General features: G+C 45.7%; 1 protein-coding gene across 5 annotated transcripts in view; it reads right to left on the bottom strand.

The window, feature by feature from the left end:
* Positions 1-3,803: 3,803 nt before the first annotated feature.
* The window catches only part of VPS8 (VPS8 subunit of CORVET complex), a 315,789-nt gene continuing 294,594 nt past the window's right edge, over positions 3,804-24,998 (bottom strand). For 4 of the 5 annotated variants that reach the window (XM_079921327.1, XM_079921325.1, XM_079921326.1 and 1 more), the window contains exons 46-47: positions 8,208-8,288; positions 3,805-4,943 (exon numbers count right to left, since the gene is read on the bottom strand). In XM_079921327.1, the coding sequence (XP_079777453.1) occupies positions 4,794-4,943; positions 8,208-8,288 (231 nt within the window). In that variant the 3' untranslated portion in view covers positions 3,805-4,793. Of the gene's footprint in view, positions 4,944-8,207; positions 8,289-24,998 lie in introns of all 5 variants that reach the window. The other variant, XM_079921330.1, reaches the window with a different exon arrangement.

Raw genomic sequence — 24,998 nt, 5'->3', positions numbered from 1 at the left:
GAGGGTGGGCTCCCTGAGGCCTGGCTGGGATGTGCATAGGGATCCACAGAGCTGGTTTTTCCTGGGAATCTAGAATGTTGAGAGGTAACTAGCATGATTTAGAAGCTGCACTGAATATGGGGAGGACGCCAGGGATTTGGGATTCCTGAGGAACCCAAGGCCCTGGGTGAATGGGGCCTAGAGTGGGCATCTCTGTACAGGTCACTGGGAGGTCAGCACAAGACCAGTGGGTCCAACTAGAATTCGCTGGGGTCTTTTCTGATGACTGGGGTTCCAAAACAGGTCAGTTCTTCCCGGAAGATTTATCCTTACCCCAACCTATCCAAGAGTCACAGAGAGGCAGTGAATTCCTGGAGCTGCAATGTGTTTCCTGAATCGGGAAATCACTTGGGCCCCATGTTATGCCTGATACAGCCACTCGGAAAGGGAATAATGGGTTATGGAGAGGTCAGAAGTGGGGAGGATGAAGGGAGGAAGTTGACTGGGAGTCACCATCTCAGGTGGAGGTGGAAGTGGATTGTGGGAGTATTGAAGGATGATGGGCCAACTCATTCTTCTAGAGAGAGAAGAGGCTGGGTTGGGCAAACCATGAGGTCCCCCACTTTGCCAGGGGCTGGGACCTGACCTGGCCTTCCAAGGCTATTGGCACCAAATTCTGACCTCTGCGATGCATGTAGTGCAGAGTTCTGAGGGAACCGATGTCAGATAGGAACGGGCTACTGGCTTCCCTCGGTTATTGAGAAGTGTCCCTGTGTGAAGCTGAGGCCCATCCCCACCAGCAGCTTAACAGCAGATCCCGACAGGCTCCTGAGCCAACTAATCCCTGGCTGGGGCAGGAGGCAGAAGCCAGGGCCTGTGCACCGAGAGCTGTGGGGAAGGGACTGTGCAGGGGGTGGTGTGCATGTCTGACCTGCCCCATCGCCCCCGAAGCTGTAGACATGCATTCATTCACACAGGCAGGCATATGTTCAAAAATCTGTTAATTATACCTACCCTCTGACTCTGAAAAATCATTCCTAAGTTTATACCCAACAGAAATGCATATGTATGTTCACCCAAAAGACAGGAAGAAGAATGGTAATGAGCCAGTACTGGAAACAACGCAAACATCCATTAACGATAGAATGGATCGGTTATGGTATATTCATACAATGGAATACTATTCAGCAATGAGACGGAATACCATGGAGCAATCTCACAAGCATAACTGGAGTAAAAGAAGCCACTTCCAAAAGAGTAAATAATGTACTTTATGAAGTTCAAAACAGGCAAAACCATGTATGGTGTTAGAAGGCAGGATGGTGGCTGACTTGCGGGGTGATGAACAGAATTCAGGGGACGTCTGAGGTGCTGGCCATTTCCGTTTGCGTGATCTGGGTGCTGGTTATACAGGTATGTTCACTTCATGAATTAATCTGGCTTTGCAATGTGGTTTGTGAACATTTCTGCCCATAAAAAGTTTACTTTAAAAAGAGACTTAAAAGATGGTGGCAGCTAGCCTGCTTTTCAGCACTGTGCTGTGAAAGACACAGGAGTGGACTGGACACAGTCACGTCCCTCAGGAGTGATGGAGGCAGACAGGAAAACACCCAAGCGTGGAAACAAGGGAGTCAAACTGCCCCTTTCCTGGGGAGGTGGGGAAGGCTTCATAGAGTATTGGGGTGTGGAGGAGGCTGGTGGCAGAAAGATGGCCGTGGATGCTGTGAGAGGAGGGGCCCCTGGATGAACCCTCTGATGAGTCAGGGCCACCCCCTGGAGCTCAGAGGTGCTCAGAATCCCCTGAGACTCTGCAGGGACCTGAGGTCCGCCCTGGGCTGCCGGAGGACGACACACTAGGTCTTTCCTGCAGCTCTGGGCACGTCACACGCGTCTGATTCTGGAGATGCACCTTTGGAAAAAACATTTTCAGCAGGCAGAGCTGAGTGGAAACATACTGCTGCTAAAAGGATCCCCAAAGCTCTGAATTATTTATTCACTGATGCATTCATCATTGATGAGGCCCCGGTTGGCTTTCCTCTTCCACAAACAACTGCCCTCCCGCTCTCACCATGGTAGGCTCTGGTTGGTACCATGTTACCTTTACAAAGCGTCTCCCCCACGTCACTTGGACCTTCGCTGTACATGGAGCAGATGCGTCTCTATTTTTCAGAGGAGTACTAGCCTTCCTCAGCTCACACGTGGGCCTGTGGGGCCTGTGCCTAGAACCTGGGGCCCCTGACAGGCAGTCCAGGGCTCTTTCCAACAGTGCATTCTGCTTCCTATGGGGAACTGGGTGAGACTCCATCCCCCTCCTTGCCCCCCATGGCAGGAGGTGGGGCACTCAGCTGAGCTGGGAGCTATTTTCAGATGGTCCTTTCAAATACTTAACCGTTTGCCAGGTACAAAGAAGAAACAGGCTGTGATGGACACTGCTGCGTTTTGGCAAATCAGAATCCCTCCCTTCTTAGGGCCCTGACTTCCTTTCAGAGGACCACCTTCCCCTCCCCCGGGCGCAGCATGGGAGGAGCCGGCTCAGACCAGGCACCTGCCCTCCCCAAATGGTAGCTGATGGGTGCCTGGAGCCTCCCTCCTCCAGATCTTTCCTCTTACCACCTGTCACAGCCCAGGGGTGGGCACGTGACCCGCAAGAGCAGCTGGAGCTCAGCACCGGGGCTGGAAGCGAGTGCTCAGAGCCGCTGCTCCTCCATCCTGGGAGCCCCCCACCCCCTCAGTGAGCTCCTGTGGCCATGTCAGCAGAACCACGGCCGCTGACTGAGCCTGGATGTATTTCCAGAGAAGCCTCTGCTAAGGAACTGCTCTGAAGTGGGACCCGACGTCACTGCAGAGTAGAACATGTGCTAAGTGCCACGAGGGGACAGGGACCGGGCCCAGCACTGCCCAGCCCTGGAGTCGGTTTCTCATCTGCCCTTAGATGAGACAAGAGGGCTCTTCAATCCAATCCAGAAGGCATGACCTGGATATAAGGCTGCTGTCACTTATTCAATGGTGCTGTGACTCGAATGACAAAGAACTCTTGGGGATGATCAACCAGGTTAGTGGCTGGAGGAGACTGCATTGCTGGTGTTTACCAGCCCTGGTTTGAATAGGGGGCTCGGATGCTCAGTAAACTGCCTTAGAGTGTCGACTGAGGGCAGGCAATCACCACATTTTGCTTTGAGACTGTCGAGCCCCTTTGGCCTTAGTTTTAGACTTGTCAAGAAACCTTCTGATACGGAATTTGTGGAGGTGGCATCACTGGCTCTGAAATCAGTTCTGAGTTTTGTGCTTTGCTACTTCTTGTGTGTCGCCTTGGTTAAATTGTCCAGTGTGAGCCTCAGCTTTCTCATCTGTAGAATGGAGATGAGGCTCTCATGTGGCTTCAAGGGCCATCCAGCTGGTGGCCACTTCACTTAATGCTCCACCATGTCCCCCAGTGTGGCCTCCTTGCACCTCTGGCAGGAGGCGGCAGCTTGGGCTGCCACCTCGGGGGGTAGTTCTGTGGTAAGAGCTAAGCTGACATGTCTGGGGCATTTGCCATGTGCCTGCCCAGCACTACGCGTTCTCAGGTAGGTACTGGCTCATTTAGTCTTCACTGCAGCTTTATTTTATAAAGAAACTGAAGCTGAGCGAGGTTAAGTGACTTGCTCAGGATCACAGCCAGGATGTGGCAGAAGCAGGATATATTTTTTATGAAAAGTTGTATCTAGTTTCTACATCTATTTCCTGTGGATTGTTCTGGAGGATTAAAAATGATGCACACGCAAAGGAGCCAGCATGGCGCCTGGCACCTAGAAGGCGCTGGCTGGTCACTGGGCTGGTAGGAGCACCACAGGCTTTGGGCCCGGAGCTGGACAGGTGGGCTCACCCTGCGCACCTGACAGCCAGTCCCTGGGAGCCCGGTCGGCCCTGAGGGAACCACACAGGGAGCACCTGAGCCTGGGAGGCAGACACCTAGCCTCTGTGCGTGTGGTGTGAGCTCCTGCGGTGGTTGGTTCAATGACGTATAGGAAGTGCCCAGGCCAAGAAATGGAAAAATCCTGCTCTGGCAGCCTGGTCCCTGGCAGAGGGGGACCTGGGTGGCTGGTGCTCTGGATGGAGCTTGTGACGCAGCTGCTTATGGAATAAAGGCAGGGCTGCCCCAATCAATCAGGGTCCTTGACTTGGAGCTAATAGAACTGAATGGTGGCAACAGGGGTTCTAAACGTCCTTTATGACTTGACAGACGGAGAGTGAGACAGCCAGCAGGGCTTAAACACGAGGCATTTATTGTTAGAAATGGCAGATCTTACACTCAAATGGGTTTAAGCACAAACACATGGAAAGGGAGGTGCCCCAGCTCCCGCAAGCCCTTCATTCCCTCCAACGCAGGTTTCAGCTGTGCTGCGGCCTGGCAACCACCGTTCCCAACCGTGCTGTTCCCTGTCCCAATGGCAGCAGGAGGTGACAGCCCTCCGTGGTGCCCACCAGCTGGAGGAGACAGGCTGCGCCGGACTCAAAACGCCATCTGCAGGAGCTCCGCCTCTTCTCCACACTTCAGGGAAAATGAGAAAAAGTCCCAACAGGCAAGATGCATTTTCTTAAATAACTGGATAGAGGTATATGGCGTTCATTTGCTTAACAAGCAAAACAAAATCAACCAGTCTGGTGCTGATGCTGCGGCAACATCAGGAAGAGCCGGAGTCTCCCAGGGCTGGCGGGCGTGGAGCCGCCCTCGGGCCTCGCCCAGGAGCCTGAGGGCAGCGGGGCCAGGCCTGTCAGAGGGGGCCCTCCCCACCTGCTGGGGTGGTCTCGGGGCTCCAGGCCCGGGAGAGTCTTCAGTCCTCAGTCACAGGCGGGGGTATGAGCTGTAGCTGGAAGTTCTCCTTCTGGAAGATGCTGGTGAAGGCAGGGCCACTCTGGGAGCCGCTAAACGGCCTGCAGCTCTCGCTGCCACGCTTCTGGGAGAGTTCCGTAAGCAGAGCCAGCTGCAAAGGAGGGGACACACGTCAGCCGAGGCTGGAGGGTAAGACCCGGGTGTGGACCCCAGAGCTGCATCTCGCTAACAGGCAATGGTGACTTGGCACAAGTTCATGGCATCTGCTAGGGCCTAAATTTCCTCCTTTGATGATGAGGCGGCTGGACTGGGTAAGTCCTGTGGGCACAACAAACTGTGACACTTTCTGACAAGGGGAAGCTGTCCGATCCTGAACCTCCTTCACTCTGAGTAGTCCCTCTCCAGCGGGTGTGTGAGCCTGTTGCCTCCGTCCTCTCCCTGTGGACACACAGCCTGAGCCGCGGTTCTCCGCTCTCTGCTCAGCTCACGCCACACACTCCCTGTTGGTGGGTTCTCCTTGGGATGAATGACGATCACTGGCTCCGACCCCTCTCCTTCGTGGAACCAGGACAGCTCCAAGTGGACGCCCCACTGCCACTTCAAACTCAGGGGCTCCAGGCAAACTCACAGATGCCACCTTCTCCTCTAAGTGCCCTCCCTGCTCCTGTCCACCAGCGACACCAGCGCTACCCTCACTCTGTTACAGGCTCAGTTCTGGGAGACCTGCTGAGGAGGGGAGAGTGTTAACCCAGCCCACTGGGAAACCAGGCTTGGGCCCTCAGTGGGGCCATTCCTTTGAGCTCAGAAAGGCTTTCGGCAAAAGTACAGAGCCTGACAGCCTAACCGTTGAGATGCCCTTGATGGTCAGAGAAGAGCTGAATGCCACACCCAAGCTCCTTCATCCGGAGAGAGGGCAGCTGTGAGGACCGAGCCATCACACACAGCAGGGCGAGCCTCTCGGTGTCAGCCTGCAGGCCCGGAGTCTGCGGGACTTCTAAAAGCCCCAGGTAAGTTCCCTGAGTGAGTGCCTTTTAGGCACCAGGCACCAGGATACTAGGTCCTTTACATGAATTATGTCTAATCCTCCACAATCACCCTCTGGGTAAAAATCCCAGAGCCCTGAGAAGTTAAGTTACTTGCCCTGGGTCACCCAGCGATGAGTGACAGCGTGGGACTCGAACTCTGGTCCCTGTGACAGTTTCTGCTCAGCCGAGCTGCCCACGGTTCTGCCTTCTCTGGAGATAACTTGTCTGTCACCTGCTCTCTCCTCACCTCCCCTGCCAGGTAGTCTGTCTTCCAGCTGTTCTCCAACCTCTAGCAAGGGTTCTCTCCTCACCCAGGCAATAGTGGCAGAAGACTCACACGTGTCTGTCACTTCTGTTGAAAACTCAATACCAGTGACTGGGGTAACTGGGGAGACATCTGAAGGCCCCTTGGTTCGAAGTGCCAATTTATCTAAAATAATCCAGCGCCTGCTCCTGGTTGCAACACACAGCTATGGTTCAATGCATAATTCGTAACACAGGCTCGAAAGCTCCGACTGCAAACCCCTTAGCTGGCCCAGGACACGCAGGAGGTGGCTCCCTGCAGGGACTTCCACTGCTGCCTGAGCAGGTTACAGAGGGGTGTCCCTCGCTCTGCACAAGCCCCACCTGTGCCACTTTCTGTCTTCTGTAACCCTCTCAGCTTCCCATCAGCATGTGGAGTTCTCTGCAAGGACTGTTATGTACGATGCTATAACACGACAGGTGACAGATGCTACGTAAACTGTTATGTACGATGCTATAACAGGACAGGTGACAGATGCTACGTAAACCCAAAGTTCTTTCACATTGACACTGAAGTACACAAAAAATATTTTCTGTTTTCCAAGGAAAAACATATTTTTGTGTTCTACTTCTGTAACTTAGTGTTCTAGAAATTGATGAGTCCTGAATAGTGGCTCAACAGTTTAAAGCAGCAGAACTTCCTTAGAATAGAAGGCCCAGAAACCCAACTCCTGGGGCAGAGCCTGGCTGGAAGTGATGCCAGTTCAGGAAACCTCCTGGAATAAAAGACCCTGCCCAAGACCAGCTCTCAAAGAGGGAACACCATTTTTCCTCTGGGCTGCCAGCAACCTAGCAGGTGTGTGGGGAGTGGGCAGAGGGAGCCCAGGCATAAAAAACAGGACATAAGCAGTCTGTGAAAGCCCAAGAAAAGCTTACAGAACAAATCTGGCCTGGCTGGAATTTAGGTGTGACCTGGGGCATGGAGGAGGTGGTAGAGGGCCGCTTCAGGTGATGGAGGGCCAGGAAAGTGCTGTAAGCAAGGGGGTAACAGGACTTTTGGGTTTGGAGATGGTGCCCAAGCAGCAGCCTGGAGAAGGGACAGAAGACCTGCAGTGACCTCTGTGAGCTGGAAGGAAAGGGGAGAAAGAGACAGGAGAGCTCCCTACTGAGTGGGTGGGGTGGGAGGGATGAACCCAGGGTGCCAGCAGGTGACTGCTTTGGGTGACCTGATGACAGAGGATGACACCCAGAGACAGGCACGGGCAAGGAGGAGCGGGTTGGAAAAGTTAATAAGTGCACTTCTGAAGTGCCTGTGGGGCCCCCAGACTGATGTTGTGGCATGACTGCCGTAGCCCTCTAAATCTGTACTCTTCTACAGCAACAGGATTCCAGCAGTTTTAGCCCATGGCCTTTTGGAATCAAGACCAATGTCCCCAGTCTCCACTGCAGTTAGGTGTGGTCACATGTCTAAGTTCCAGACAAAGGAGGTAAGTGGAAGCGGTGTATACAGTTTCTAGGAACTATCCTTAAATAGAGGGCTTATGGTCTTCCTCCTTTTTCTCCACCTTGCTAGCAGGAATGCAGATGTGATGGTTTGAGCTGGGGCAGCCATGCTGCATCATGCAAATATAAGCCATACGTTAGAGATGGCAGAGCCACAAAGTAGAAGAAATCTGGAGAGAGGTTTGTGGAAGATGCCCTGGGATGCCCATATTTACAATTCTATTTTGGTTAAGCCACTACAACTTAGCATTTATCTTTCACGGCCAAAGCAAATTCAACCAGTGCAGACGTCCAGCAGAGTCTGGGGCTTAGGGCAGATTTGGCAGTCATCAGTATAAACAGAGGCTCCCAGATGAGGGATTAGGCTTATGCCTGCTCTCTCTGGAGGCAGTATAAAGACAGATGCCCTTCTGTGTCCTCACAGCCCAGGGCAGGTAAGGGACAGATATCTTTCCACTTCCTCTGCATCCTTTGCCAAGTTCTGAGTGCTCCCTGGGGTCAGGGCTCCACACAGCCATAACAGGGACGCCAGGGCACCTTACAGACTAAGGATGAGGTTGGAGTGAGGACCTGAGAACACTGTGTTACCAAAACACTCATTATAAATAGGGAAATAAAAATGTAAACAGCCACACCAACATTACCCTAGAACTTCCTCGGTAGAGATGGCAAAGCTGGTCAAATGCTTGGATCTGCTGTGGATCCAGAACAGGTTCTGAGGTTGCCTGAGAAATCAAAAACAATAAGGTTAGTAATAACACCCATGGGCGGCCTCTGTATTTGGTCAGCGGTGAAACAGGATGCAGTGCTTCCTTCACTCCTCTGAAGAAAATCCATGCTACCAGCAGCTGACAGTTTACTGAACATGGATTAGACATGGCCGTGTGCCTCCAACACGCCCTTGGTGCCAGCTCCAGGCCGACAACCTCCCTATGGCCCCTTCCCATGTGGTCTCCAGATTCTCTGTACTTAGAAACGAAGAGATATGGGAACATATGTATATGTATAACTGATTCACTTTGTTATAAAGCAGAAACTAACACACCATTGTAAAGCAATTAGACTCCAATAAAGACATAAGAAAAAAAAAAAAGAGCTTCCCCTGGGGCTTCTTGGTCCCTCTTGGCCTTTACTCTGCAGAATAATTTAGCTGCACCCAGCCTGGCAACCCCAGCACTGAATACAGCCAGCAAAGATGCCCCTTCTTTGTGCTGCGAGTGGAGATACGTTATACATGAAAAAGCATGTCATTTCCCTGCCTCGTTATAAAGCTGGTAGCCACCTAAGGGGCTGAGATTTTAATCTGCTTTTGGGAGAGGGGAAGTCTAACTTGCTTTTCCAGCAGTCTCGTTTTGTTCCACTGGTTACTGCGCCCAACACTGTGGTTCTACTCTTGGTGGATCAGATCCAACTCACAGCTAGAGGAAGAAATGGGATCCTGGCAGAGGCCGCCATAAGCTTTGGAGTCGGAGGTGAACTGGAATACCAGTTCTGATACTAACCTGCTACGTGACCTTAGGCAAGTTCCTGCTCTGACTTGTGAGACAGGATAATGCTTCCTTATGAGGTTACTGAACATTAAATTAGATGAGATCCATATTTAAAGTGTCTTTTACCTGCCTGTCCCCACCCCATAAAGGCTCAGTATATGCTGGTTTTTGTTTTTTGTTTCTTTTTTAACATCTTTATTGGAGTATAATTGCTTTACAATGGTGTGTTAGTTTCCGCTTTATAACAAAGTGAATCAGTTATACATATGTTCCCATATCTCTTCCCTCTTGCATCTCCCTCCCTCCCACCCTCCCTATCCACCCCTCTAGGTGGTCACAAAGCACCGAGCTGATCTCCCTGTGCTATGTGGTTGCTTCCCACTAGCTATTTTACGTTTGGTAGTGTATATATGTCCATGCCACTCTCTCACTGTGTCACAGCTTACCCTTCCCCCTCCCCATATCCTCAAGTCCATTCTCTAGTAGGTCTGTGCCTTTACTCCCGTCTTGCCCCTAGGTTCTTCATGACCATTTACTTTTTCCTTAGATTCCATATATACCGTGTTAGCATACGGTATTTGTTTTTCTCTTTCTGACGTACTTTACTCTGCATGACAGACTCTAGGTCCAGCCACCTCACTACAAATAACTCAATTTCGTTTCTTTTTATGGCTGAGTAATATTCCATTGTATATATGTGCCACACCTTCTTTATCCATTCATCAGATGATGGACCCTTAGGTTGCTTCCATCTTCTGGCTATTGTAAATAGAGCTGCAATGAACATTTTGCTACATGACTCTTTTTGAATTATGGTTTTCTCAGGGTATATGCCCAGTAGTGGGATTGCTGGTCATATGGTAGTTCTATTTTTAGTTTTTTAAGGAACCTCCATACTGTTCTCCATAGTGGCTGTATCAATTTACATTCCCACCAACAGTGCAAGAGTGTTCCCTTTTCTCCACACCCTCTCCAGCATTTACTGTTTGTAGATTTTTTGATGATGGCCATTCTGGTGTGAGATGATATCTCATTGTAGTTTTGATTTGCATTTCTCTAATGATTAATGATGCTGAGCGTTCTTTCATGTGTTTGTTGGCAATCTGTATATCTTCTTTGGAGAAATGTCTGTTTAGGTCTCCTGCCCATTTTTGGACTGGGTTGTTTGTTTTTTTGATATTGAGCTGCATGAGCTGCTTGTAAATTTTGGAGATTCATCCTTTGTCAGTTGCTTCATTTGAAAATATTTTCTCCCATTCTGAGGGTTGCTTTTTTGTCTTGTTTATGGTTTCCTTTGCTATGCAAAAGCTTTGAAGTTTCATTAGGTCCCATTTGTTTATTTTTGTTTTTATTTCCATTTCTCTAGGAGTTGGGTCAAAAAGGATCTTGCTGTGATTTATGTCATAGTGTGTTTGGCCTATGTTTTCCTCTAAGAGTTTGATAGTGTCTGGCCTTACATTTAGGTCTTTAATCCATTTTGAGTTTATTTTTGTGTATGGTGTTAGGGAGTGTTCTAATTTCATACTTTTACATGTAGCTGTCCAGTTTTCCCAGAAGCACTTATTGAAGAGGCTGTCTTTTCTCCACTGTATATTCTTGCCTCCTTCATCAAAGATAAGGTGACCATATGTGTATGAGTTTATCTCTGGGCTTTCTATCCTGTTCCATTGATCTATCTTTCTGTTTTTGTGCCAGTACCATACTGTCTTGATTACTGTAGCTTCGTAGTATAGTCTGAAGTCAGGGAGCCTGATTGCTCCAGCTCTGTTTTTCTTTCTCAAGATTGCTTTGGCTATTCTGGGTCTTTTGTGTTTCCATACAAATTGTGAATTTTTTTGTTCTAGTTCTGTGAAAAATTATGCTGGTTTTTCTTACCACAATTTAGAGCACCCTCAGTTAAACGATGGTGTGTTTCAGTGATGAAGGTGTTGACATTTGCGTCCATCCTGAGGGCTGAGCGAGGGCTCTGGGACTAAAGGGAGCTTCAAAAGGTGGTCTGGAGACTCGTTCTGTTTATAAGAAAGTCCTGGCAGGAACGGCCACCAAAACAGTGATATAAACAAATGCCTGCATCCAGGATGTGGAAGAAGTTCAGGAACAGGAGAGGCACAGAGCAAGTAACATCACTCAGAACACTTACCATGTACTGAGCATTTCCTACGTGCCAAGCCCTGTGTGCTACGTGATTTTCGTGGATGACCTCATTAAACCCTCACAACCACTCTAGGAGGGAGGTTCTGCTGTGTTCATTCTCCCCCACCCCCCAAAGATTTGAACTTTAAACAGCATTACAACTTTAAGAAGTTATGTGAACTTGTGTTCCAGGAATGGCTTTGCTTCTTTTCTTCAAAATTTTCACCAACCTTAGGGGGAAAAAACCTACTAAGCAGTAAGAGAGAATGGAAATAAGCACTACCCCTGAATGAATCATGCTAATGATTGTGAAATGACTTCACAGCTTCTCTGTGAAAGGATCTGCTTCAAGACCAAGAGAGCAGCTGTTAATAAGGAGGCTCACAGCTCCTGGGCTTCTGTAATCCCACGATGATGCCCCAGAGACCAGCCCAGGACACAGCTGCCTCAGTTCTTCCTGATGCTCTCAGTGATGTGGGAATGGCTGAGGATGGCCTGATGGGAATCCCAAGCAGGGCAGCCAGAAAGAGAAAAGGATGGACCATAGGAGTCCTGCTTTTCATTCGAGACTCACACCTCTGGGTCCGCCAGACACATGGAGGGATCATCCTCTAATTTGAGAATGCTTAAACTTGCCTTGACACTTTAAGAAACACTTCTTCTCAGTATAATTTGGTATAAAAACTATCCTATTCTTAGAACGTGTGTGGAGTATCACACTTCCAATAGATACTAAGTAAGACGCACAGGGGAGTTCCAAGCTAAAGATGAGCAGAAGGTTTGAGAAATACTGCAAACCAAGCTCAAACAAACAAGCAAAAAGAGAAAATATATAAATACCTTCGAGAGACTTAACACTGGTCCTCCCTCGATTTTCCAAATCCCTTCAGTACTACTGGCATGAACGGGGGAGCAGGACAGGTTAAGGACAAGGATGACATCTGCCTTTCACTGGCAATTCAAAACCTCAGCTGTGGGGCCTGCCAGTGCCACAGTCCATATGACAAGGGACCAAGCTGCCCTGATCTTACCTTTGTTTATTCCCTGGTTACTCCGTGATGCAGTTTAACAAGGAGGGTCCAAGTGGAATGGCGTCAGGAGTGGACTAGGTAAGGCAGCAGGGGCTGGGGGTGGGGCTGTTAAGGCAGGTTAATTAACAAGGAGGTTGTAAAGGCGAAGGTGGAAGATGACAAAGCAGCAAGAGCAAGAAAAGATCTCTCCTTACAGAAACACTTCTGTAAAACAGACCTTTGCCTTGAAGGGATAATGTAAGAAAAAAATCTCATGAAATGTACTACTGTACTTGTTATGAAAATGCAGATGTACAGTCTACTTGTGATGATCCAATGAAGAAATTCCCATCAGACCCTGTGCTGAGAAAAACTGTGTTGGACACAGTTACTAGTTGTGTAGACTTGCTACTAATTGTGTTTTCTTTTTTGTTTCTGTCACTAGGGAGCTCAAAACTAAGTGGTCAGCTACGTAAGTCTAGCAGCTGCACAAGACTTGGTGGCAAACATTTATGTGTGCTATTATAATCTGGTCTTATATTAGTTTCCATAGGCATACAGTTTTTTTAAAATCTAGATTTCCTCATTTTTTCATCCAATTGGTTGTATTTTGGAAGCCAACTCAAATCATTTTGGGAAAGCAAAGGTCAAGTCAGATCAGAAGTAGAAAATGCATATGACAAACCCACAACTAACATCATTCTCAACAGTGAAAAGCTGAAAGCATTCCCTCTAAGATCAGGAACAAGACAAGGATGTCCACCCTCACCACTTTTATTCAACATAGTTTTGGAAGTCCTAGCCATGGCAATCAGAGAAGAAGAAGAAATAAAAGGAATCCAAATTGGAAAAGAAGAAATAAATCTGTCACTGTTTGCAGATGACATGATACTATATGTAGAAACTCCTAAAGATGCTACCAGAAAACTACTAGAGCTCATCAGTGAATTCAGTAAAGTTGCAGGATACAAAATTAATATACAGAAATATCTTGCATACCTATACACTAACAACGAAAGATCAGAAAGAGAAATTAAGGAAACACTCCCATATACCATCACATCAAAAAGAATAAAATTCCTAGGAATAAACCTACCTAAGGAGGCAAAAGACCTGTACTCTGAAACTATAAGACACTGATGAAAGAAATCAAAGATGACACAAACAGATGGAAAGATGCACCATGTTCTTGGATTGGAAGAATCAGTATTTTGAAAATGACTGCACCACCCAAGGCAATCTAAAGATTCAATGCAATCCTGATCAAATTACTAACGGCATTTTTCACAGAACTAGAACAAAGAAATTTTTAATTTGTACAGAAACACAAAAGACCCCAGACTGCCTAAGCAAACATGAAAAAGAAAAATGGAGCTGGAGGAATCAGGCTCCCTGACTTCAGACTATACTACAAAGCAACAGCAATCAAGACAGTATGGTACTGGCACAAAAACAGAAATACAGATCAATGGAACAGGATAGAAAGCCCAGAAGTAAACCCATGCACCTATGGTCAATTAATCTATGACAAAGGAGGCAAGAATATATAATGGGCAAAAGACAGTCTCTTCAATAAGTGGTGCTGGGAAAACTGGACAGCCACATGTAAAAGAATGAAATTAGAACATTCTCTAACACCGTATACAAAAATAAACTCAAAATGGAATAAAGACAAATGTAAGGCTGGATACTATAAAACTGTTAGAGGAAAACATAGGGAGAACATACTTTGACATAAATCACAGCAAGATCTTTTTTGATCCACCTCCTAGAATAATGAAAATAAAAACAAAAATAAACAAATGGGACCTAATGAAACTTCAAAGCTTTTGCACAGCAAAGGAAACCATAAACAAAATGAAAAGAAAACCCACAGAATTGGAGAAAATATTTGCAAACAAAGCGACTGACTGACAAGGGATTAATCTCCCAAATATACAAACAGCTCATGCAACTCTATATCAAAAAAACAAACAACCCGGTAAAAAAATGGGCAGATCTAAATAGACATTTCTCCAAAGAAGACATACAGATGGCCAAAAAGCACATGAAAAGATGCTCAACATCACTAATCATTAGAGAAATGCAAATCAAAACTACAATGAGGTATCACCTCACACTGGTCAGAAGGGCCATCATCAAGAAGTCTGCAAACAAATGCTGGAGAGGGTGTGGAGAAAAGGGAACCATCTTGCACTGTTGGTGGGAATGTAAACTGATACAGCCACTATGGAGAACAGTATGGAGGTTCCTTAAAAAACTAAAAATAGAGCTGCCATATGATCCAGCAATCCTACTCCTGGGAATAATATCCAGAGAAATCCATAATTCGAAAAGACACATGCACCCCAATGTTCACTGCAACACTATTTACAATAGCCAAGACATGGAAGCAACATAAATGTCCATTGACAGAGGAATGGATAAAGATGATGTGGTACATATATACAGTGGAATATTACTCAGCCAGAAAACAGAATGAAATAATGACATTTGCAGCAACATGGATGGACTCAGTAACCTCTAAGTGAAGTCAGTCAGACAGAGAAAGACAAATATATGCTATCACTCATATGTAGAACCTAATTTTCAAAAGTGATACAAATGAACTTATTTACAAAACAGACAGAGATTTTGAAAACAAACTTATGGTTACCAACGGGGAAATGTTGGGGGGAGGGACAGATTGGGAGTTTTGGATTAACATATACATCCTACTATAATATAAAATAGACAACCAACAAGGACCTACTGTACAGCACAGGGAACTCTACTCAATCTTCTGTAATACCCTATATGGAAAAGAATCTGAAAAAGAATGAATACACATCTATGTATAACTGAATCACTTTGCTGTACACTTGAAACTAACACAACATTGTAAATCAACCATACTCTAATAAAATTTAAAAAAAAAAGTAGAAAATGCTACTGTTAAAAATAGAATCACGCTTTCATCCCCAGGAAGCATTACACAGATAAGTCTATTCCAGGCACAGAATAAATGGCTCTAGTCCCTGGAAGTTTGCTTACTGAGGCAGAAAGTGCAGGAGTCTCAAATGATAGTCCAACCCATGTTTTCTGATCCAGCGCTTCTCCAAGCGATTTCTTTCACGTGCATAAGAACTGCAGAAAGATCTTGTTAAAATGCAGATTCTGGTTACAAGGTCTGGGGTGGAGTCTGAGATTCAGTGTTTCTCACATGCTCCCGGGTGACACCTGGAGCAGCACAGCGCTAATCTGTACCTAGAACAGCTCAGCACAGCTGGACTTCCTGTCCTCACTGCGTCCTAATGGGAGCAGGACACTCTCAGCTTATGGGCATTTGCCTTCTGATTCGACTGTACCAAATCAATCAACCAGCATTTCTCTTTTTCTAAGTGTCCCGATTAGGTATGTTGTATTCAACTTTCAATGAGTTCCAATGCATCTTAGAAGCCCTTGGGTATAATAAGAAAATTTAATAAGATAAGAATGTTTCTGCCATATGGTTTATTTTGAATCCTACTGAATTGCAAGCCCTACACCTACTCTACTACATAAGTGAACGGGATTGTGCAAATTGAGGAAAGGAAGGCTAGGAGACTTGCCCAACACAAATCAAAAATTCACAGTCCAGTAAGGGTCATAATCAGGACCTCTACCTTATAAACCCTAGTCGCCCTCTCCTGTCGGAAAAGCTGGAGTAACAAATAGGTAAGTGTGCACACAAACACATACACACACGCAGACCCATAATTTCAAACACGACATGTCCAGATAAGTGTGCAGGGTTGCACTGAGTTCTGGCCTTGTCGTCATCATATTCCCCCTCTAGGCCCTTAAACTCCTTGGAGATACCAAGGGAAGGGGTTTTCCAACAACGACATCCTTCAGAAATTGAAAAATGTGGTTGTTCCATGGGTGTGAAATAACTGAAGGTGACAGGACCTTTCTTACAACACAAGCCATCATCCTGGACAACCAGATACGGAACAAAGGAGCCACTGCTGGGGCTGCCCTGGGACCCTCTGGAAGCAAAGGTGCTGCAGGACAGAGATGCCCTGTTCTTGGCCAGGCGGTGCTTGTCTCTGTGGAAAACTATCTGAATACAATTCATCTGAGGTGAAACAGCAGAGCTCTTTGTAGACGTGCCTAGGACCCAGTAGATGCTTACCTGTCTTAAAATCCTTCCTGGAACAAGACGGAATATTAAAAAAAAAGGAAGCATTTCAGGGAATGACTAATACATCACTAAGGTGAGGATTTCTGTACTCTTCTCCTTGGGTTGAGGGTTCCAGCAGTGAGGCGGGGTGAGAATGAGGGAAGGGACAGGGCCCTGGGCAGGCGGCTTGTCCAGAGAAGGCCAGTTTAGTGGTTTTATGCCCTGCCCTATGCAGGGTCCGGCCCACTCACCTCCAGGCCTCACAAATGGGGATCCAGTTCCGTTGTTCAACAGATATTTCTGGGGCCTCTGCTATATCAGTGCCTGGGATATAAAGATGAGTAAATGAAGAGGAGCTTAAATGTCTCACAGATTTGGGGACATTAAAAACCCCACAAAAAGATCACCTTCTCCAGAGCTGATAAGCAAAGCTTGAGAGGTTACTGAGGTATAATAACCATATACAGCATATTTGCCAGGGCAGCCTTGTTTGAAACACGCTCTCACATGATCTACATATACCATCAAAAGGTTTCTGAAATCACAACATTTTTGGGTCCAGATTACACTCTTGCACACTTGAGAGCAAACACTTAGGAAGGCTCAGCTCCAGCCCTCTCCCCAAGCGCCCCCATCCCTTCCTGTCAGTAGATTAGCTGCCACATGGCCCGTCCACAACTGCATTGTTGTGCTATAGTGTAATTATGTTTACCTGTCTCCCCGTTAGCCTGTGAACTCCTTAAATATCAGAACTTTATCTTATCCATCCTTTATTCCCAGTGCTCTACAACCAGCAAATAAATGTTCAGCAAACATTTGCTGGACATCCCACATCCTGTTTTACTCTGCACTGTCCATTTTAGGAACAAGAGCAGGCAGCAATTTGCTCTCGGCCCAGTGTGAAATCACTGGCATTTGTCCTCCTGTTTCTAAGAACTTGGACTTTGTAAAAAGATTCTTTGTGATTTCTGGCAGGTTTATCCTGTGTCTCAGTGAAATATCTATTTCATCCTATTTAATTCACTTTTGGGGAAAGTATTATTTTTCAAATGTCAGAAGATACCAACCCTTGTAAGAAGGAATGGAAATTTACCAAACCAGTGGGACTTTTGGTTAAAAGCCTCTTTCTGTTGTTGCTCTGGCACATCCTGTGCAGGGCCCTCTGTCCCACGTGACCAAAGCCTGCTTCCCAAGTGCCCGTGATAACTGCGGCGGCAGGTAGACAGAAGCCTGGGCTCTAGAGCCTGCCTGCCTGAGCCCACACCCTGCGTCACCAAACACTGGCACTAAAATCACTGGCAAGTTACCTATTCTCTCTGAGCTAGGGGTGTGTGTGTCTGAGAAGATCAAGAAGGTAACGCACGTGGAGCATGCAGTAAACACCCAAGACTCAGTAAGTCCTCAATAAGTGTTACCAGTCTACGCACGATACTGGTCGTGTGTACGTAGTCCTAACATGGCCACTGAAAATGGAAAGAAAGGAGACATCAGAGCACAGTGCAGACAAGACGGGCCTGGCAATAAGAGGGATCGGTGGATGTTGCAGGAGAGAGAGAAGGGACAGTGGAGGGAAAGCTTCGAGAAAGGAGTGCCCCAAGGACAGGGCACCGTCTCTCGCTCACGGCACCCAGCACTGTGCCTGGCACAGAACAGCTGTAAAATAATTATCTGCTGATAATTATCTGCTGAAAGGATGGGAAGGGTGAGCAGATTTTCTACTTCTTACAGTCACTGGGGTGTTTCTAAACCGCCTGCAATGCAGGAAGGGGAACACAGGGCATGGCTTGCACAGACCTTGGCTCCACCTGGATTCTGTGATGACTAGTGAGTGGCCCTGGCCAAGTTTTTTAGCTTCTCTCAGCTTCTTTAGCTGTAAAACACTACTCCGCAGAATTGTGAGGATCAGAGATGACGTATGGTCCTGACACCTATTTGATGGTCAGTAATCGGCCACGACTATTGTGCCTGTGTTATCTCTGCTCCCTGCGGAAGCACCTGGAAGGAAGAGCACTGGGCTGAGACGCAGGAAACTTGAGCGCTTATCCGGTCATAGCTCCCTGTGTAAGCTGAGCGGGTTGCATTGCTCCGCTGGGTCTGTGCTCCAATTTATTGAAGGGCAGTGCCACCATAGGCCACACTCTACCACCCGGGGAAGATGTGGGCGCCATGAGACAATAGGCATTTAGGGCACGAAATTTTCAAGTAAGCTAGTGGTGTTTACTGAAGCTAATCATGGATTTTATTGCATCATCAGAAGCAAACTAGGGCAACCAACTACAGACACTGTCACAAAGACCCATGATAGCCCTGAAGAGAAATAGTAGATTCAGTCTAAGATGCTGTACAGAGAGACTGATTTGCCAAATCAGTGTCATGCACAAAAGTGGGAGCAACAAAATTTGAGCACAGTCTCAGTTTGGCGAATCCTTAAACATAAGGCGCCCCACCTAGACCATCTAACCCACTAGCACAGAACGGATCAGGAGTGATTTTCCAATTGTAAGAGAAAGAAAAACATACCTGATACTATCTGCTAGAGCAAATTTCTTTCTCCCCATGTAATGAAGTCCAGCGATAAGAGCTGAAAATTAAACTGCAGCTGAACATTAGAGGAAGAAGCAATGACAACCCTGGAAATAACCTTGTAACACTAGGCATTAAAGTAAATCCGGGGGAAAATGAGGCTCTGATGATCTGGGAGAGCCACAGGGAGAGGGATGCTGGGCTGACATAGTGACTCAAAAAGCTCAGTGACTCCCAGACGTGGTGGAAGTGAGAGCTGTAATTACATTCGATGCAAGGAAGAAAACAAACCAGGGCTTTCAGGATCCACAGGCCTCGTAACTGGCACATCAAGCTTGATACAGGAAACAACTATGATCCGTGCCACCCTGAAGGCTGGGTTCCTAGGAATATGGATAATAACACTAGGGATTCTGAATACAGAGCCTTCCGAGTCACACACGCAGACAGGGACAGTCACAGAAGACTAAGCTCTGCTTGTTCGTGTCTTATTCTCCACAACAAACAAGGTCCTGAAATCAAAATCCCAACATTTCCCTTCCTGATTGTCTTCCCACGCGAGCACATGACAGGTGAACCTAGTCTAATTCTGCAACACGATATTTGTCTGCACGCACTCCAGGAGCCTTCTACTGGCAGCTCTGTAACTGGCTGGCGGGGATGGGGGCACAGATGGAGCAGAATGAACGAAATGAGAACGGTATTGCCCACCTGCTCCCACCTGCCTTGGCCTCACTACCAAATCCTTCTCTTTCTAATAGAGTCAGACTTTTGCCACCACCTAAGCTGTTTCAAACTAGAGGTCCTTAATATTTAACACTCTTGCCTAAAATGAAACTCTGACTTCAGAGGTAAGAGTGAAGCCATACTTCCTTCCCCACCTGCAAACAGAAAACACCTTTCCTAAAATTCCCACCCACGGCGCAGTTTGCTTTCACACAGAACCTGGCCCCTCACACACCCTCCTTTCCCAATGCCTCAAAACACTCAATTAGCTCAAAGCTAATAATGAATCAGGTGAAGAAATAATAAAATAAGCAGGTACATTGCTAAGCTGACTGGAGAGAGGAGGGAAACACCTGGCAGAACATCTCTTAAGGAGATTTCACTTAGAACCAGCTATAAGGGAAGAGAGTATTTGAGGTTGGAGATGGAAATGTGAAAGGCTGACTGAAAATATCCATAAAAAACCAAGACCTTCAAAACCACAATTAAAAAGAAAGAGCACAGTGACTGTTCACAGCAGAGGAAGAAAATGCTGGTTTAAGTCTTCCAAGGTGTGAAAAGGAGTAACAACCACCACTGCAGCAGCTGACAGATATTGAGCAAGTGATTACTGTGTGCCAGCGTGTTCCAAGCCCTGACCGTGTATTACCTCACCTCATCTAATCATCACAAACACCCCATGAAGTTGGTTCTTTTGTTATCCTCATTTTACCTTTGAAGGAACTAAGGTCCTGGGTGCAGGATGTGCCCAAGGTCACTCTGGCTGGTGGCAGAGCCCAGAAATGAACTTGGGCACTCCAGTCCCAGAGGTTTCTTCTACTTGCCATGCTCTTGGTATCGGTCTGGAAAAAGCCTGACAGAAAGTCACTTTCAAGGGACTCAGAAGGCTGTGTCAGGAGCACACTAGGTACAAACAGCTCATGCAGCTCAATATCAAAAAACAACACAATCAAAAAGTGGGTGGAAGATCTAAATAGACATTTCTCCAAAGAAGACATACAGATGGCCAAAAAGCACATGAAAAGATGCTCAACATCACTATTTATTAGAGAAATGCAAATCAAATGTGTACCGCCTCACACTGGTCAGAATGGCCATCATCAAAATATCTACAAACAATAAATGCTGGAGAGGGTGTGGAGAAAAGGGGTGGTGGGAATGTAAATTGATACAGCCACTATGGAGAACAGTATGGAGGTTCCTTAAAAAACTAAAAATAGAACTACCATACGACCCAGCAATCCCACTGCTGAGCACATACCTGGAGCAAACCATAATTCGAAAAGATACATGCACCCCAGTGTTCATTGCAGCACTATTTATAATAGCCAGGACATGGAAGCAACTGAAATGTCCATCAACAGAGGAATGGATAAAGAAGATGTGGTACATATATACAATGGAACCATAGCAAAGAACAAAATAATGCCATTTGCAGCAACATGGACGGACCTAGAGATTATTATACTGAGTGAAGTTAAGTCAGACACAGAAAGACAAATATCACACAATATCACTTATATGCGGAATCTAAAAAAAAGGGTACAAATGAACTTATTTACAAAACAGAAGTAGAATCACGAATGTAATAGAAAACAAACTTGTGGTTACCAAGGGATAAGGGGGAGGGAGGGATATATTGGGAGACTGAGATTGACATATACATGCTGCTAGATATAAAATAGATAACTAATAAGAACCTGCTGTATAGCACAGGGAACTCTACTTAATACTCTGTAATGGCCTATATGGGAAAAAAATCTAAAAAAGAGTGGATATATGTATATGTATAACTGATTCACTTCGCTGTACACCTGAAATTACACAACACTGTAAATCAACTTTACTCCAATAAGAATTTAAAAAAGGGGGGAAGCACACTAGGACTAGCTGGGGTCAATATCTGAGCCATGCTCTTGAAACGCTGATGGTCTATCACCTCCTTCAGGGGATCCTTCACGATTCTGCTTTTTAGTTAAAGAAACTCATCCTATCAGGCCTATGAGGTCTCAACAAAAAGCCCAGGAGACAGGGACAGCAGATCCGATGAATATCCTCTACAGCTATTAGTGTCAGGCCTAAAAGTGCATCTTGGAAGGCTGGGCTGCAGAAGCCCTGTGAAAGCCAACGGTGCTAAGGACCAAGCTAAGCTCTTGCAGTGAGAGACTTCACACGTGGTGAAAAGGCAGTTGTGTGCACACACCAGGACATGAATGTTTTCTCCCACCACAGAAAAAAGTCTGAACTAGGCTGACACTAATTAGTTGTGTTGATACCCTTGATGTCAGTTATCTCATCTACAAAACAGAAGATACCTGCATAGCCTACCTCACAAGGGTCTTGTGAGGGGAGTGGAGGGGAGGGAAGAAGGGGAGAAGAAGGAAATGGAGAAAACGTTTCCTGGCATCTATTTAAGTCTCTGGCCTTATCCTGTTACTTTCGTGTTTGATGTGTATATTAACCCAACAGGTAGATTTGATTGTCTCTAATTTACATGGGAGGAAACTGAGGTTCAGACATGTTAAAATACAATTTGTAAGAAACAGGGCAGCTCCTGATAATAGGTCTAACCCTAAGCCCACTACCCACGTTAGCAACATAAGGTGCTACAAGTGTGTGAGGTACTAGGTACTCCTGAGGACAACCTGAGCTGCCCAGTGTGCTGGGGGCTGACACGGCATCTGCCCAAGTACCTGTCAGGATCCTTGGGGCCATCCATGAGGTCAGTGCCACTAATTCTGTGTCACTATACAAGGCACACAATATATTTTTTTTTTCGTTGTCCACCCATTTTGCTCCCTCACAAAAAGAAATGCCCCCCAATTGGTTTAAAGTCTCTGATACCTGTATACCCTGTCTATGCTTGGCTACTCCTTGCCTAACCTGCTTTGAAAGGCAACAACCTGGGGAAAATCCATGGTGGCAAAAACTGACTATCTCATTATGCCTAAAAGAAAGGATTAAAAAAACCCAACGGATTAGGCAACTGGAGAATGCAGTTTGAACTTTTAAATAACTAATGTAGTTCCTTGGTTAAATTCATGAATACTTGCCTATTATCTTAACAGGGATTATTATTACTATCATTACAAAGGGTTGGTCATCTTGGTGTAATGGGAAGCTCAAACTCCCAAACAGATGAAAACATAATTGCTGGGTGTTGCCATCCCCATGTAATGGAGGCATTATCTAGAGCCAGCGTTATCTGGATATGTCAGGACACAGACCAGGACCATTATAACTAGAAATGAAAAATGAAAGTACCAGGAAATGAGGTGAATGACAACTAGGCTGGGACCCCCAACCTCTTTCCTTCCTGAGGGCACTGTCCTATGCAAACTTGCATTTTGCTACATGGTATATCGTGGTTCCTCTAATCTTGCATTTTCTTTCTGTCAGGAAAGGACCAGAAAGATTTACTTTTATGGGAAGAACACTCACAAAGGAAGCTCTTTAGTGGTGTGGCATTTTCTGTTAGTCAGGAATCCCCATTTGTCTTATTTAAAAAAATTAAAACAGGGAATTCATATATGTAATTAAGGCTTGCTACCCTTTGATTATCTAACTGATTGTTGTCTACTTAAGAAGAAAGTCAAACCATTATCTTGATGGATGCCACTGTGGGGTAGCAATTATGACAAAGCTCTCCTCTAAGGGTAGGGTCCTTAATGATATTTTATCAGAGTCGTGACTGCTGAAACATTTTAAGTTCTAGTATTCCTGCCCATTTTTACTGGGCTAAAATGATTACCTGATAAAAAGGAGTATAGAATCAACTGGAAAAGCAAGTTTAACCCTGAAATTAGCAAAACCCGATTCAAGTTAACAACATAATTACAAACCAAAGGAAAAAGAACACTGGTGCACTGTGGTTGTACTCTATTTCGTTTAGACACCAGTTTGCTGTCCACAAGAGAGAAAAGCTTTTGGACCAACAAGAAATGCCCCCCAATTGGTTTAAAGTCTCTGATACCTGTATACTCTATGCTTGGCTACTCTTTGCCTAACCTTCGCTTAACTGAAATTTATAGGAATTATACCCAACAACTGTAGATTACACTTTTTTCAAGTGCATGAAGAATGTTCACATAGAGAGACCATATGCTTGCCCATAAAAAAGTCTTGATGACTTTCCAAAGATTTATATGTTACAGGGTACGCTCTCCGACCACAACAGAATTAAATTAGAAATCCAAAACAATAATGTAGCTAAAGAAACCTCAAATATTTGAAAATTAAAATAATATACTTCCGGATAACCAATAAGTGAAGAAGAAATCACAAGGTAAAATAGAAAATATTTCAAGAAAATAATGAAAGTATAACATTATCAAAATTTGTGGGATGCAGCTAAAGCAGTGCTTAGACAGAAATTTATAGCTTTAAAGTTTTATATTAGGTAAGAAGAAAGGCTTACTAAGTTTCCACCTTAAGAAGCTAGAAAAAGAAAAGCAAATTAAATCCTAAGTAGAAAGAAGGAAGACAAAAATAACTAAATGGAAATTGTAGAACTGACAAGTATAATATCTGATGTGAAAAACTCACTGGATGATCTTGACAGTCAATTTGATACTGCAGGAGAAAAGATCAGTGAATTTGAAGCCATAACAATAGAAATTACTCAAATTGAAGCATAGAGAGAAAATAAGGTAAAAATAATGAAAAAGGCCTCAGTGACCTGTGGAACAACAACAGTGACTTGTGGAACAACATTAAACTGTCTAATATATGTGTACTTAGAGGCCCAGAAGGAGAGAGATCGGGGCAGAAAATATATTTCAAGAAATAATGGCCAAAAGTTTTCCAAAATTGATGAAAATATTAAACATTTAGATCCAAGAATCTTAATGAACCCCAAGGAAAAAAAAACATAAAGAAATCCACACACACACACAAAAAGAAATCCACACCTAGGCATATCATCGCTGAAGAACAAAGATAAAGAGGAAAACTTGAAAGCAGCCAGAGGGAGAAAGGACATTGTATACAAGGTGTTATCAGCTGCCTTCCCTGGAAAAAAGACACTAAGATGGAGATCTATGTGCCGGCAGTTACTGGTGGGTGCTTGGAATGGAAACCTCTGGGGAAGTAAAGGATGCAGAAGTGGGCAGAGGGAGAAGTTAAACTGTGATGCAATCACAGCATAGGCCCCAGGTGATCCCAAGGAGAGTTCTGGAGCTAAGATGGCTTTGAAGAAATTGTCCTGCATTAAGACAAGGTGTTCTGGCCTTTATAACCCTTCAATCACTAGACATTAGATGCAGGCCACTTTCAAGAAGAGGCTGTCACTGTTGGCAAGATACATCCCCTTTAGCTGAGGACAATTCCTAGAGAAGGATGAGCTGAAAGCTATCGGCTGCTGAAACTCCCGGCAGCTGAAGGAATGAGTACTTCTCATTCTCCTGGAAG

Source organism: Stenella coeruleoalba (assembly GCF_951394435.1).
Source record: "Stenella coeruleoalba genome assembly, chromosome: 5".
Classification (NCBI taxonomy): Eukaryota; Metazoa; Chordata; class Mammalia; order Artiodactyla; family Delphinidae; genus Stenella; species Stenella coeruleoalba.
The sequence above is the reverse complement of the archived record's forward strand: the minus strand, read 5'-3'. Positions and strand labels throughout refer to the sequence as shown.